This window comes from Molothrus aeneus, chromosome 1 (genome assembly GCF_037042795.1).
Source record: "Molothrus aeneus isolate 106 chromosome 1, BPBGC_Maene_1.0, whole genome shotgun sequence".
Lineage (NCBI taxonomy): Eukaryota > Metazoa > Chordata > Aves > Passeriformes > Icteridae > Molothrus > Molothrus aeneus.
In genome coordinates, this window is record NC_089646.1 from 136,811,518 (window position 1) to 136,828,315 (window position 16,798).

General features: G+C 43.3%; 1 protein-coding gene across 1 annotated transcript in view; it reads left to right on the top strand.

The window, feature by feature from the left end:
• SAMD12 (sterile alpha motif domain containing 12) overlaps nucleotides 1-16,039 on the top strand; it is a 175,835-nt gene extending 159,796 nt beyond the window's left edge. The window contains exon 5 of the mRNA XM_066565820.1: nucleotides 7,122-16,039. Coding sequence (XP_066421917.1) covers nucleotides 7,122-7,144 — 23 coding nt within the window. The 3' untranslated portion in view covers nucleotides 7,145-16,039. The remainder of the gene's footprint in view (nucleotides 1-7,121) is intronic.
• Nucleotides 16,040-16,798: the final 759 nt, after the last annotated feature.

A 16,798-nucleotide genomic window follows, 5' to 3' on the forward strand; every position in this document is an offset into this window, starting at 1 on the left:
AGATGCATGATAAGGCACAAAGTCAGCAATCTCATATGCATTTTCCGTTTCAGACAACACCAGATAAGACTATTGGACTCCTTAGGCATCACATTCCTTTAAATCTTTGCTTGCTACAATTTGAGTTTCTTGGGCAGAATGCTTCAGGACAGCCAGTTCAATGTTCACCGTGATAGATAGGGAGGTGTGCAGTAGATCAAGAGACTTCTTTGAAAGAGCCCATAAGCATTAAGGAAGCAGTTGCATATAATTTTTCAAAATATTTTAACTGCTTGTTAGTTCAAGGATATCATCATAATCTGTTGAATGCAAGTGCTTTTCTGTTTTCTTTGAATGTTTGCAGCAGCAGGTGGGTGGTGGGGTGTATGAAGCATCTTGAGTTGAGATGAATGAACCACTTTGAAAGAAGAAAGACTCTCTCCTGGGATTTTTCCTGATTTTTGAACGAAACTTCTAAGCTTGGCAAATTTTCACAAGCTGGGCTTGTTAGGCACAGGCATAGAAAGGACATAATTTGTTGGGACAGATTTTTGTCCCAAGGTTTTCAGATTACACTGTAAAATCAAGTTCAGAAGATGTAAAAGTCTTTTAAGATACTTTTCAAAACAAGGCTAGAGTGTGAGCTCAAGCACTTTAGAGTGTTGTCCACCAAGAACTCTGATTTTTGAAGGAAAGGGCAAAGAACCAAAATTCCTGCATAAATCATCTGTACACAGAATCAACATGTGTCCTCATTTTGTTTAACCTAGTAAAGTTGCTGAGGGATCTGCTTTGGTAAAGAAGCTGGGGTTGTGTGTGACTCACGAAGAGACTTTTGGCTAATCTGACTATTTTGATGGCTTTGAATAGCTTAGCAAAACACATTTTGGACAACTACATTTTCAACAGAGCAGCTGCAATAACCTCTGACTAATTGTCTTTTCAGAAGGTTACCTGCTGAGAGCATCTGCCACGACATGCATTCTCCCAGAAATGTTCCATCTCAGAAGTGCCTGATGCAGGCTGGAGAGCCCAGCATCACAGGCAGGAAGGGAGTTACCTCTTGAGACACAGCACAGAGGATGGGATTTGCCTGACCTTGTTGAATGTTCATCATTAAAACTCTGAGCATCCTGTCTAAACTGCCTTGGAAGGCTCCCTGAAGCTTCCTTGAGCTGAGATGTGCTGTTGATCTGGACAGCACATCTGGAAGTGAGCCAGGATCCCACACACCCTCGTACTCACCGTGCAGGCTGTGCTAAGCTGTGCTCTAGCTGCCCCCTCCAAGCCCTTGTCTGGGCCCTGGACACTCAGTGAGCAGTGCAGCAATACATAAATAACACCAAGGAGTTTATTGCTTGTAATGCCATTCTCTTCCCCAGATCTCATGCAGGAATATTTATTCAGGAGCGTATTTATGGTGATGGTATCAACAGATATTAAAGCTCTATCCAGGAGGATTAAGAGTACCTGCTTATGGGAGCAAGTTGTCCAGAAGAAGAAAAAGAAACCTGGAATTTATCCTTGCAGAAATAGCAATTTATATGTCAGCTGCTGTTTGTTTTAAGGACTCTGCTCTTGGAGTCTTGTGATGATACATCGATGTCCCCAATCATTTCAACATTAAATGTCTTGTTTCCTGGTTGGGTTTTATAGTTAATGACAAACATGTCTTAACTGTCCCCTAAAAAGTAGGTGTGAAGGGAAGACAACATTTGATTCTATGTATTTTTTGCTTTTACAGTTATTTTGCATGGACTCATTAAAGAATATCAAATGCTTGGGATTAGGATTACTATGTTAGATGCTCTAGGTGTTGTGCTCACAGACCCACTTTTTCTGTCAAAGGTACTCCAAATTCAAAATCTTGGTTTCTTGCTTGGCAACCAAATTAAAAAATCCGAGTAAGAAGATACTTCCTTCCTTTCCTCATTGGTATTTTCCCACCATTTGACAACTGCATTTGACAACATTATATTACCTCCAAGACTGTATCAGCTACTAGTTTTTAGTAATGAGGGGAAAGTCAGGCAAGTCAGACCAAGACATGATTGGTTGGGAATCAAAACAAAATTGGCACTTTTATCAAAAAGCATCCACGTGTTTGTATTCTCTTGGCTGCTGGGTGTTGCACAGTCCCTAGATTAAAGTGCCCCTGTTTAGCAGAGGCTGCAGGGCTGTGGCACTCTCTGAGCCCTAAGGCTTGACCCGCAGCCTGTGCTGGATGACAGGAGGGTGGGGGTGGATGGAGCAGGCTGGGGCTGTGCTTTGCCACCCTCTGGCTGCTGGCTCCAGCTGGCTCCACACAGGCAATGGTTTGAGGTAACCTTGGATCTCTGGCACTGTTGACTCTGGTTATCAGCGACCTGTTACGAAAGGAGGATGTGCAGCAGCAGCTGCCTTCACCTGCAGGTTAAAAGAACCAGAAACTGCTGTTCTTCACCCACTGCAGGAATGGGATGGCTTTGTCATAGACTGAAACCAAATGCCAGTACAACTTCATTGGCAAAGTACAGGGGAAAGTGGTTCCTGTCCCTGCCAAGGCTGCCCCATGGCAGCCCTTCCCAGCCCCTGCCAGTTCTCCTTCCACCCTGGTGGCTGACTGGGATCAGCAGCTCCCCAAGAAGGAAAGTTCTTTTTACATGAACTGCCATGAGCCTTAGAGAGACACCTCCTTCTCTCACACCTCAGTGCTAATAACAATTCAATGCAGAGTAAAGAAAAAGGGTAAATCTGTGAGTGGGCTGCCAGGCATTTTCTTTTATCAGTGTCCAGAACTCTTCAATGGTAATGGTATCTGTTGGGGGCCCCAGACTGGACACACACACCATCTGTGCTGTGCCCAGCTATGGAGTCCCCAGTACAAAAAGGACATGGACCTGTTGGAATGAGTTCAGAGGAGTCCAGAATCACTCAATTGATCATGGGGCTGAAACACCTTCCCATGAAGACAGGCTGAGCTGGGGCTGTTCAACCTGGCAAAGAAGAGGCTCCAGGGAGACCTTATAGCACCTTCCCCTTGCCTTAAAGGGGGCTACAGTGAGCCTAGAGAGAGAATTTCCACAATGGTGTGACAGGACAAGGAGCCTTACACTGAAAGGTTTAGATAAGGTTTTAGGAAGATGCTCTGTACTGTGAGGGGGGTGAGGCCCTGGCAGGGTTGCCCAGAAAAGCTGTGGATGCCCCACCCGTGGCAGGGTCCAAGGCCAGGCTGGATGGGGCTCTGAGCAGCCTGGTCCAGTGGAAGGCTCCCTGCCCATGGCAGGGGAGGTGGAGCCAGGTGATCTTCAAGGTCTCTCCCATTCCCAATAATTGGACAGTTTTATGAACTCTAATTAGTTAATAGCCAGATGCAACAAGTCTGCAGTAATGTACAGCATATTAAAATGTCTCAAGTGACATGAGACACATGAAGTGAAATACCTATGTCCTTTCTAACACAGAAAAAATATATCTAAATGAAGCCAAATGCAGTTTTTCACAGACTCCACGGAATAGATGGTAGAAAGATGTTTGGAAATAGACATTTTTCATTATAATCCTGTGTTTGAAATGTGCTGACTTTAGAAATTTAGTATAAAATTAGTTCCAGGAGAGTAAACCTAGCAAAGATAATGGATGCTTGTTTTCTTTATCAGAATCCCTCAATTATGGAAATGTGGCAGATAGGTAATACCTCTAGGTTGAGTTGAATTAACATGTGTTCAAAATGAATCTAAAATGTGTCCCTTTCTCAGACAAAAATCACACAGCACAGATACTCAAAAACTGAAATACATCTCTGGCTTTGAAATGATTGTTGTTTTTCTGCATCAGCTTCTTGAAAATGTCATGTGAGATTAGATCTGTTCACTGTTGTGTTGGTAAGCATATACACCCCCTGCAAAGGGCTGTCTTTGTTTACTGTCTCAGGCTGGGTTTTCAAAGGCAACTGCTCATTTGTGATACCTTTTATAAAGATCTTTACTTTCAGTAAACACTGGATATGAACTGTTACAAAACCAGGGTCCTTAGAGGACCCTCCAGCTGGGCACGAAAAATGATGAGGTAATGAGGAAGAATAAGTGCTTCTAAAACCCTGTCCTCAAAAGACAAAGTGAGAAGAAACAGGCTAGATGACCACTAAAGCCTGACTTTGCTTGCTCTAAATGCAGAGCTGGACAGAGCTACTACTGTCTGCTTGCTCAGTGTTGGCAGTTGTGTCCAGAGCCTCTGATGGCTCAAAGTGGTTGTGCTCCCTCTGTGGGGTGGATGGAGCTCAGGTTGGCATCAGTTGCATTTCTCCTCATTGATGGGTTTCTGTCTGAAGGGCCAGCTGGCTCATTTCAAACTGAAGTACAAGGACAAGCTAATGACTGAGACAATGGGGATGATTGGGGAATTTCAGCACGAGTGCAGTCCTGAGGCCTGACCTGATATAATTAGCCAGTTTGCCCATTTTATTTTAGTCCTCCAGCTCTGTGGCTAAGGAAGGTATTTTCCACTGCTTGGGAGAGCTTTTGAAATTTTCCTTTCTTTGCAGCAGATGAGCTCAAAGAGAGAGAGACAGGTCTTTGTGAGATAGGCTTATCTCCACTGATACTACACAGATGGGAGACACCCTCTAATTCACCTGAAATAAAATACTTTTGAGATTAAGTACCTGTTTGCCGCTCTCCAATTTTAAAACCTCCCCATAGATTTGCCCTTTGTCTTCAAAATTGCTTATGTCACCAATGCTTTCTTTCTGTCTTGGGGGATGCAGTCAGTTGTATCTCTATCTGTCTACACCAGCTGAAGGCTCAGAACCTTCCTGTATGTTCTTCCATGATGTGAAACCAGTTGCTGGGTCTGAAATGTGCATCTTTCTCAGGCCACTACTGATGTGGGCATCTCATGTAGTAGATGACAGTAGGTGGTGTTGGGAACATTGCCCTAGAGAACCTGGAGGATAACAGCAAAGCAGCTATAAAAACAAATCAAGAGTGGCACTGTAATCAGGTAAATATGCCCACATAAGGAGGGAAATAATTAAGGAAACTGGTTTTTACTGTTCCTCTATTTCATAGGGCATATTTACACTCAGGGGTCAAGTGCTCATGGCAGGGAGTGGGTGGATTTTTTTTCGTCTTGTGCAATACCTACTGATTTATCATCCCATCCTTTCTCTGTTCAATCAGACCTTCATGTCCATTGCTACAAGAGCTTGGGGTTGGTAGAGGCAAATATGGGCAAAGTGACAGCTTGGCAGAGCCAGTCAGCCCACACCCCACAGAGAAGAGCCTACCAGGAATGATTTTGAAGGAGTGAGAAGCAGGAATCCACTGCCAGCCTGAGTTTCAGCTGATGTAAATGCTGCCTTGGCAGCATCAGTATCCTGTTAGCTTCACAGTTAGGAACCTGGCCCAAAACCCCAACAGTGCAGCTCTTCCCACACCTACAGATACATGCATTCATGAACTAAGCAGGATGTCAGCTGGAAAAGGTGCAAAGCCCATCCTGATGAGTCCCATCCCAGCACTGCTATGGTCAGAGATCTGGTCTGTAAAACAGGTGATGGGTGAGGGCTGGGTGATGGACAAAGCTGCATCCCAAAGCATTTTAGTGGTGGCCTTGGCAGTGATGGGTTAACACTTCGACTCAATGATCATAAAGGCCTTTTCCAACCTAAATGATTCTGTGATTCCATGAAATAATATGGTGAGCTTGTCTCTGCATGGCTCCTCTGTAGTAGGCAAGAGACAGGCGTTCGGAAGGTTTCAGGCTGTGACAGAAAATTACAGGAATCCTTCTGCCCCCCTCCCCATAGATTAGGATCACCCTTGGAATGTAGCCAAACGTGTTGCCCCCCTAACCTATGGATGCCAGTAACTTTCCACTCCATACTAACCCTAGAAAGTATAGCCAAACCCCTGTCTGACGTAGAGAAGCCCCTTAGTCCATAAATACCCTTGAGACCCCTCAATAAACGCCTTTAACCGTCCACCACATTGGTGTTAGCGTCCGTTATTGGCCACGAGGGATCCCAAGGAGGGGATCGCCGTGCTGGACTCTGAAACCAGGTCACCGTGGCCTTCCCAAGAAGGCAACACTCCTCAGCCCCAGAAGCTTGAGCCTGTGATGGGTTTACAGGCATTTATGTGCTACACGCTGAATTAACAACTGACTGTGCTTCAGTGTGAGCAGTTCTGCACAGGCACTCATCTCCTGTTCAGAAAGGCAGAACAAGGAGCACAAATCCCCTTCAGAAAATGTGCAAGCTTAAAAATATTTAGGTTGGAAGAGGCTTCAGGAGATGGTTCCAGTAAACTCTGCTGGAACCAGGGCCACATCAGGTTGTGTGGAGACTCATCTGGTTGAGCTGCAGATTTCTGTGTAGGTGGAGGCCCCACAGCCTGGTCAGGAACTTGGTCCAAAACGTAACCACCCTCACTTGGAAGAGTTTTTTTCCTTGCCTCCAACTGGAATATCTCTTGTTGCTTCTGGTGTCCATTGCCTCTTGTCCTTTTGCTGTGCTTCTCAAAGACAAGTTTGGGTGAAGGGGAAGTTACAAGTGACCTCCACTTTGGTATGATGGCTGTACACCTCTGCAAGGGCAGCTCTGAGTGTGCTGTACTGCTTGGCAGGGGAAAGAGAAACTCTGCAACCTCCTCGTTATCTTATGGGGTCTGAAGGGGGGAAGGATGTGGGTGAGCTGTTTTCACACCTATGCACCAATGGCCAGTTCTCACCATCTTAGCCAGCAGAAAGGGTGTGGGAACAGCAAATACTACTTGGGCATTTGGCAGAGCCTTTCCAGTTTTTGGCTATCAAGCCTTCAGTAGTTAATGCAAATCCAACCAAACAGAAGAGCCCTGCTCTCTGGAACTCAGACTACAGGAAGAATAAACTGTGCTTTCACATGAGGCAATAAAATTCAAGTAGGATTTGTTAAATCATGCAAATGATTTCTGGTCTGCACTTTATCTAAGGAATGGATTAAGAGTTTTTTGATTGGTGAGAAAAGTTGATTAAAAAAAGTTCTAGGGTCACAATATATATTCTACAAGTACATTTACTAAGCTCAAACCTGACATTTTTCATTTTAGTTGAAATCATTATAATTTCTTTGCTCTGTTCTATACTTACAGTCTGGTGTTGGATTTCTGTTTTGTTTCTCACAGCCCCAGCAGAGAGCTCTCCATAAACATTTCCAGCCTCTAAAGCTGCTGTCCTGCCACTTGATATGAAAGTGAACTTTCCTTCATGAAGAAACGACAATAAATGGCGCTGCCAGAAGATGACCATGGAGGATTGAAGACAAACTTGAAGTAAAATCAGCCCGCTCAGCTGATACATTCTGGGGAGACCTGGTTTGCTGTGGAGTAAATATGTGGTGCAAAATATCCAAAATATCTAATTTGTTGAAAATGGTCATTGACAGACCTTTAGCTGGAAAATTTCTTCCAGTCTTCATCACTGTGCATAACTTTTGAGTTCCCTTTAGGGGACTGTCTATGCCCTTCACTAGAAGTCCTGTTTTAGCATGGCAACTACTGGATTCTTTTATTATGTATGCAGATGGCATGATGTTTTAGGAAAAACTTACAACAATTCTCCAATCTCAGTGGATATGTTCACAATATTACACCCTGGTAGGAATGTAAACGTCTTGTATGTGTTAGTTTTGCAGTCTAATGGTATTCTGTTAAACAATATCAGCACTTCATATGTGCTTTTCTCACAGAACTAGCACAGTCCATATATATATAATGGTCCTTTTTTAAAATACTGAGGATATGTTTCAGTGTTTGTGCTGAGACTGCATCCAAACTAAGCCCAGTACTAGCATCCCTTCACTGATTCACAGTAGGTTGTGTAGATAGATTTGCACGTGGCAGAGATGTGACTTCTTTTATCAAGACTTAGAGAAGAGCTGTCACAGAGGTAGCCAAAACCAGGGTAGTCTGAAGGAGCTGTAGGATACTGTGTGTGCTCTCCCTCTCACCCACCAAATATCAAAGGGTCCTGTTTCTGGTGTGCCAGTCTGTTTTCTAACTCAGTGAGGGAGAGGCAAGGGAGAGAGCCTTTCTCAGACATGTATGTGACCCTGGGTTTGGTCTGCAATAAAACCAGAATAAACTGGAAGAATTCAGGTTCTTTATGCTGGCCACCACTTATGTTTTGGGCAGGGCTGGGAAATTGTAGTCCAAACCAAACTCTCTAAAAAGGTAAAGTGTAAGATTATACTTCTAGGGAGCATGACACTCCCTTTGGAGAGGGCAGATTTCTTCATTAACTTTTTCCACTTTCTACTCAAAACAGTATTTTGGTAGGAACTGGGAATAAGCAAATGGTTCCAATAAGCCTTTCAATATACTGTAGCAGGCTCATGACTGTTGCATTCAATCTGAACGTTGTTTTTTGTTCAGTCTCTGAATGGCTGACCTCATCACTGGTTGTATCACAGCTGGCTGTGGTGCTCTTTCTTCCATGGGGACTCAGTGGAATTAGTGTCTGTCCCTTACATCAGGACCTTCTCAGCACACTCTTTATAATGAACTGATGTCATCAACATTCTGAGGGGGCTCACCTCTTTTTTCCTTCTTTCTTTAAAATCAAAGGTAGCTTTTTTGTGTACTTAAAGACTGTCACTCTCTCCAGCCTGATAGAGTTGCTGTTAGCATTAATTCCAAACTCTGCATGAGGCAATGCTGTGTGAAGATGCAGTGATGGAGAGAATGTGCAGTTAGAGTAAGTCACAGGCACCTTTCTGGAGGAAGCTCCTGTGTTATAATTCTTAAAAATTGTTGTGCAGTTCATTGCTAGAGAATGGAAGGTCAACCACTGAGGGTGCCTGTACAACAAACAGATAATTATCTTCAGGGTTTAATTTTTTTAGATGGTTATGGGCTTAGGTTTCAGCTCTCCACCCATCTCAGATTCAGCATAGTGGATACTTCTATAGCACTCAGTGCAAAAGCAAAATATTTTTACTGGTGACAAAGATTCTCAGAAGTTGCTGGTGATTTTTATTGTTTTGGGTCTTTCCATGGATTCTCAAATGGAGCTCCCAAGAATTACAGAGTAGTAAGCTTCTACATTCTCTTTCTGAAAATCCTGGTCCCTAATTTCAAATTAATTGGTGTAAAATTCTCCTTAAAACATAAGGATCTTTGCCAATTGCAACATTTGCACTTTTTAGAGCTTTTCATAGGGTTGCAGGTTGGAATCTGATACCAATAGAGCCAGCCATGTGCATGGCACAGGTCCACTGTAAGCTTCAGCAAATTTTACAGCTCTTTCTGCTACAGGTTTTAAAAATGCACTCTGACAACTGACATCAATTTCATGTTGATAAAGTAATTAAAAACAAACTACTTTGATTGATATGTTAAATTAAAAAGAGAATGCTATACTTCTACAGTAGGAGTTCTCTTATTTTACTACCCGGTGAAAAAAATCCAGAATAATTTGAATGATAAAAGAAGAGTTTATCAAAGAGTGTTATCTTTAAAGGGTGTGTGAGAAGAAGTTGGGTTAGGCAGAGAGCCACTAGAAGCTTTTTTTGTATCAATTTTAGTTTTGACCATCTTCCAGTATATGGGCATGAATTTAGATGTGTGCACTTAACCTGTTAAAACAGTTTGTTTTAAAAGCTTCCCAGGATTTTAGCTATGGTGACCTAGAAAAGCAGTGTTATAGGCCCTGAGAAATGTGAAAATCAAGTCCAGACGCTTGAGTAGCCAGACTCTGAGAGATGTCTGCTGTAGGTGCCTGTTGGACAAACCTCCCCTGAAGCTGGTGTGGTCTCCATCCTGCAGCCAGCCTATGCATGTGGACAACTGCAAGCATAGCCCCCCCGAGCCCCGTGACACTTCTCACGTGTGTGACTGTCTGCCAGAGCCATAAGGAAATAACTGTACTTTTTGGCTTGTATTTAACTATTCATTGTGTTTGGATTTTTTTAATCACTGTTATTCTCCCAAAGTAGGCCATGCTTCCTCAGGGATATTTATGAAATTGTTCTACATCTCCTGAACAACTATCTGGATCCCAGCATATTCTTCTGAAAACTTTTTAATATAAATAAACATGTGGGAGAGGTTTTTGTTCTTATGAATGGGGGCAGGTACTGTGTTCTCGGAAAGGCTGTTGAGTGCAGACAATCAAGTCTATTGCATTTTTTATGCTGAACACCTTATTAATACCAGACATATCCGCTTTTGCCTGGGTCGCAGGAACAGTTCAGGGGAAAGAATGCTTTATCTCTAGTCAATAAATCATTTATGTCGAGAGTGCCAAAGACCAAGTCAACATGAAAGGGAGCAAATAAGTTATTCCGGCAAAGGAAGTGAATTTAAATATGCTCAGAGCCATTAGTTCGCTGCAAAAGAGTGGAAGACTAATGCTGTTTTCATAAAGCAGCCATTATCAGCCAGTGGAGATAGATAAATTCATACAGGCTGTGCTGCTGTTACAGTGATCACCAGTTATTATCTCTGAGACAAGGCAGGGTTGTCACCAGGACCCTGTTCCCGTGCAGACCTGCAGCCTTCCTCCCAGCCCGGAGCCTCCCCCTGCTGCCACGCTCCCCTGGCTTCCCTGTGCCCAGGTTCAGCATCAGATCCCTCCAGGAATCCCTGTCAGAGCTCAGCCATCCCAAGTGCTTTGCTCTGTGAGACAACCTCCACCAGAAACCTGAAGGAATTGCTCACCCCAGAGGGCACACTGCAGCTGAGATCATCCTTTGCACTGTTTCGTTCCTCATTTCTTTTTCAGCTGGGTGGCTTTTTGTGCCTCAACACCTGCCATTTATTCTGTTAAGGGAAAGCCAGCCTTCCAGAAGGGGAGTTTGGAAAAGCTCCTTGAGCTCTTTGGTTTTGCTTGTCCAGATGCATGGCAGTGCTGTACCAGTGAGTCCACCCCTCCTTGTCTCTTCCTGAGGGTAGGTGTTGTCACTCAACTGCAGCTGCAATGTCATTGAGGAAATTAAACCATTAAAAATTACAAAATTCTGGGTTTGCCCTGAATTTTCAGAAGACCCCACGGCAGACCCTGGCAGACCTCCATTGGCACTACTCCATCACAGGCTCCAGAGATGTGTTGACTAGTGCCAGCCAAGGAGCCAGCATCGAGGTGGCATTTTTTTGTGATCACTGAAATGAACCTCCTCCACCTGCCACAAGGCCAAAAGATCTGCATTATTCAAAATAAAGCAAAGTGAAACCCTGCATCTTTCACATTGGTCCCCTTAACAGTTACCTTCTCTGCCATCAGAGTCTCCTTGAACAGCTCTGCTGCAGGACTGCAATTAACCCTGGTATATATAGGCTGTCAATAAGATTTTAATTTAAAAAGAGAAGGTCCTTTGGTATAATTAAAATTGATGGGTGAGGGGAAAATATGACCAGCATTACCTGCAACCTCTTATAGTAAAATTCAGGAAAGTAATCTGGAGGGCAAAAAAACCCCACCAACATAATGTATGGGTGATTAGGCAGGCTCATGAGGATAAATCAGCAAGTAAGGAAAGTAGATGCTTAATGAAGGAAGCCAAAAATGTATGGGAGGTCAGTGGCAAATAGGTTCGGGCTGGTTACACCAAAGACTTTACATATATCCTAATAAATACTGCCATAGCAAAGCTAAGTGTGATGTTAGACAGGCCCAGCACAGAGATTGCTCACACTACATTGGAAACCCAACAAACAGTCTTGTTTTGTATTTGAAAGCAGTGGAAGGAGAGAGTCAGATTACACATTAAAATGTAATTCCTCCTGCTCCATCAGTAGTTACAGGTAATATTAAGCAGTAACTATCCAAACATAATTTTAAATTTGTAGAACCATTACCTGAATCCAAAAGTGAAGGAAAAGTTTACTAGGACTCCTCAGAACCAGAAAGCATAAAGGAAGCTTCAAATGACACCAGACCCACAATAATGCAAAAGAATGAGTGGTTTGATACAGAAAACTATAGACTCATTAGCTTCCTATCAGTCTTAGGCAAAATCATGGAAAAGTTGATATGGTGTAATCATTAGAGTAATTAAAAATTGATAAAATCGTTCATATTATTTTTATAGAACTGTATTATGCCAAATAAACTTGCTATGATTTTTGTGGTATCAAAGGATTGTTGAGAAAAGAAGCTCTGCTGGAATACTATACTTAGCCTCCTATAGAGCATTTGATTCTGATAAAGAACAAAATAGCACAATGCAAAATCAATATCACCCATATTTAATGGATTAAAAATGGATTACAGGCTGATCACAAAAAATAGCTGTAAATATGAATTATCCTCACTGAGTCTATTTCTGATGAGCTCCTCCCAAGGTTTGCTCTATTTTCAATATACCCCCCAGGGAAAGAGAAAATTACTGTTGGCAACAGCAGAGATGACAAAAACAGGGGCACAATAAATAATGATCTGAGCAGGTCAGTAGTGGAGAATAACCTGGAGGACAGAAAAGTTAAAAATCCAGGAGAGATGGCAGCAAGTTCAACTTAGTAGCATGGGGAGTATGCAATAACACAGTGGCTGTGAAGGTGTCATAAATTATCTGTTCAGCATCAGCCCCAGAGATGCCTCTGCCAGCTGGGATGTAGGACCTGGCAACAGTGATGCCATTCCAGTCTTTCAAGAAAGGTATCAACAACCTGGGAAGATTATTTTCAATAGTTCCCAGTGTCATTCAAGGGCAGGAAAACAGGTCTTATTATAGTGTCAAACTAATGAAGCTCAAGCTATTAATTTATCTCAGAAGCAATTTGAAGCGGTGACTTGATCTCCATCTGCAATCACAATCTTCTACCTGGGCAGGGAAGCACTGTCTGAAGGCAGGTAGCTCTTCTGTTTGGAGGAAAAGGGAATGATGTGCTCTGCTGGTTGGAAACTGATTTCATGCTAGAAATTAGTGCAAATACTCAACAGGGAGGATGATCACCAGTGGAGACAACTTACTCAGTTACCTGGAATGTTCTCCATCACGTAAAGTCTTTAAATGTATGCAGAGTATTTTTCCAAGTCAAAAAGCTCTACCTCAAACTGAAATCCAGGCTCAGTGCAGCAATTACTGGATGAAGTTATTGGGCATGTGTTATGCAAGGATTAGACTAGATCATCAGATGTAAACTGAATTAAAAATATCCTGAAGTTTCCAATATTACAGGAAGGCAGGGCGATCTATATCCTCTTTTTTTTCTCTCCCCCACAAAATGGTATTAATTTAAACGGCTTCTGTGGAAAGCTGTGCATTTGGTATGAGCATCATGAGTATGCTCAAGTTGTAAGGTTCTGCTGCATATATTTAGAGGAAGAGAACTGGACAAGAAAGGACAACAAAACCCTTGGACATACCAAGAGTCTGTAGCTTTTCAGTGATGGCAGCCTGGGACAAAATGCTGCATGCAAATGATGGGGCCATGTGGATATGTAGTCAAAGCAAGGCATAACAGCTGTGGGTTTGCCTCTTAAGGAGGCAGCATCTTGCTGGCAAGAAACAGATTGTTGTGCCTGCAACAAGCAGCAGAGAAGCTGCAGTGCTGATGGAGAGGGTGATTGTATCACTGTGCAGCTGGGCACAGTACACAGGTTCCTTGCTTCAAAGACAGCAAACTTCTGCTCTCTTGAGGATCCCCACTGGAGCTGGTTAATAAAGCCCTGCAAGTGAAATTACATCAGTGGGATTACCCAGAGACATGACAGCTGCTCCCAGCAGTGGGTTTTTGCCAGACTGTGTCCTGTTACCATTGGCTGGATTGAATGTTGTGCTTCAGAAATAAGCAAAGGAGTACTTGGTGTCTGATTCAGATCTCACAAAACCACTGTTGATATGCACAAGGCAAGTGTGAACCACTGGAGTCATCTTCCATGTGCTTCATCAACTGTGGGGAAAGCACAAACTGGGATGTACAGTCTAAAGAGTAAACAGCTCACACAAACAAGGGAAACTATAAAAGCAATATTTACTGCAGATTGGTATGGACACCTTGCAGCTCTGGAGGAGAGTGTTCTGTGACAGGCATGGCTGGGGCCAGCTGGGCAGGGGCAAAGCTGGACTGGCACATGACTCTAACATCTGCTTCTGCCCTAAGGGTAGGACTGACAGCATTATCACAGCTCAAGCTCAGACCAGGCTCAGGCTAAGAAGGAAATGAAAAGCTCCTTTCTGGTATTAATTCCAAATATATCTAAATAGTTTCTCAGAAAATAAAAATCCTCTGTAGTTGTTACACCTCTAATCACATTCCTTCTATTAAGCATTTGCCTTGAATTTATCTATTTAATATCATGAGTCATCAAATTAAATAGCAAAACACAGGGTTTTTTAATAGCAGAGAGATTGGTATTGCAGCAAAACTGCATGTAAGCAATAAGAAGCTGAGCAGGGAAGGAAAAAAACCTCAGATTGTCCCATTAGATGCTTATGGGACTTATAAGTTGGTTGGGTTTTTTTCAATATTGAGAGGGCAGCTTTACATCTAGGCAGGAGTTTTCCTTACCGAGCCAGGTTTTGGTCTCAAGATAAAGAAATGTTTTGAGTCCTTTTAGCACTTTGTCTGCTTCCCTTGTATGTAAGAGGTTCCTTCTCTGCACTTCTGAGAAAGGTGGAAAAGAGATTAAGTGACAGTAGAAAAAGCACAGAGGGACAGGAGCTTCCAGCCTCTGCAAAGCATCTCAGCATGAGAATCACATCTCGTCCTTCTCCCCTGAATCCAACCCCACTGACCAAGGGGAGGAATGGAGCCATGCTGGGCTACCCCACAGGCAGAGAGCAGTGTTCTGTCTGTGCTGAGAAGCTCCTGCAGCCACGGCAGGAGACATTTCCTGGCAGGACTGGACAATCCCCTGGTGATGGGAATGACCAGCATTTCCCCAAAGGGGATGTGTCCTCTCAGGAGTAGACTCCTTTGCTTTGCACTAAGCTGCAGGGATGCTTGGCAAGGCTAAGATGTGTATTTTTAAATTTCTCACAGATATTGCAGAATCTGAAGGTGGCAGGACAGTACTTTGGGACATGCTGGGCTTTGCATTCAGTTTCTTGTAGGGGCTGCAGCTACCTGGACCTGCCTCAAAATTATTGTTTCTTTTTCACTGTCTGGGTAAGATGGGAGGAATGCCTGCCTGGCTCTGCACACCATAAACCAGCAAAGAGGGCTCTAAATTTGGGGTCCTCTGCTTTGGGGAGTTGAATTTAAGGTTGTTTGAACATGACCCTGAGGATGTCAGGCAGCTGGAATTGCAGTTGCACCTGAGTTGTCTCCAAAGGCTGCTTCCCAAAAAGGAGCCCATGGACAGAACCCGCTACCAGGCTGTGCTAGTGCATCCACATTGGCCCTGATGATGGACATGAGCTGCAGGGAGTGACAGGGAGGCTGGGATCAAGGTCCTGGGAGATCTGCTGCAGGACATGGGATGCAGAAAGGCTGACTGCAAGCCCTTGGCAATGGTCAAAGCAGTCACTTGAAGCCAGCAAGCCGTGTCTGGTCCTGCTGCCTTGGGACTCAGTTCTGGTTTAGATCCACTAAGGAAATACTCTAAGCCAATGATCTCCTTTTAATGTTAACTTGGTTGATAATCTAGTAAGATGCCAGCACTCTAATGCTTATAAAGTGACACACTGTTATTCCCAGTACATCTATGGCTGAACTTTTTAATGATGCAACCAAATGAGGTGGCATGAGACAAAAGTGTGCCTTTTTGTTTGATGTACACTGCGTTTCCCCAGGCATCCAAGGTGTTCAGCTGCACAGCAGTGCTTTTTTCCCAAAACAAAACTTATCATGCAAACTAATTTTTAGTATACAAAGTGGCCATCACTTAATTCCAACTTACAGCTTTTATAGTCAGTCTTGTCTTCCTTCTGTTTTCAAAAATCAGCAAAAATAAAGCCCGGGCGGGAGGGAGGAATATTCTTTTAAAGAATAAAATTAAAACCAATATCAAGTTTTTGGTATCTTTGGGCATGATCTCTGGAAGCTTTGGGTATCTGCTTTATCATTTTGTATATTTGACAATTTTGTACTCTGCATTGTTTGACTTCATTTGTGCATGGCAATGTATTAAAACATGGAATTTTTATTATACAGTAAAAGTATTTTGTTTGATTTAAATAAGATCAAGCTTGATCCAGGTCATGAACAGGAGGGGAAAAAACTCCAGATTTTTCTCTAGCAACAACTCTTACCTGGCAGTCTGAGCATTCTCATTCAGGTTGTTTCCAGCACCTGAAGGTGGGCAGAGCTTTTTGCCCACCCTCAAGTCTCCTTCCCCAGTGGCAGTGCCTGGGTCTGTGCATGAATTGCTGCACGGGTGCAGGGGTTGCCTAAATGCAGCACAGCACAGCTGTACCTGAGCAAAGGGCTCTGCTCTGCTGGGCAGGGCTTGGCTGTGAATCCAGACCAGCTCTTCTGGTTTTGCTTTAGTGCAGTGCAACAGTGAGCAGACACTGAACACAGTGAGGAAGAATTCTCCTTTCACTGCCCTTATTTCTCAAGGCTTGGGGGATGCCCTTGTCAGCAGTGAAGCATCCTCCAAGGGGACCAAACTGCAAAAGAAGCAGGTACTAGACTGTTTATGCTGTGAGGCATTTCACTTCCATCCCACCCGCCCCATTTATTCTCCGTATTTATGGCATGCAAGCAATTTAAAAGTCAATGGATTAGGTAGCTTTCACAAAAATGCTGAAATGATGAAATTCCAGCATGATATTATGCTCTTCCATATATGTGGGTTTTTCTTTTCAGCCATAATTCTGAATATTCTCACATTTGTAAGGCAGAGACTGATGACATGTTTTGGTCAAACACAAAACACTGGATTAATACAAAAGAGTAAAACAAAAGTATATAGT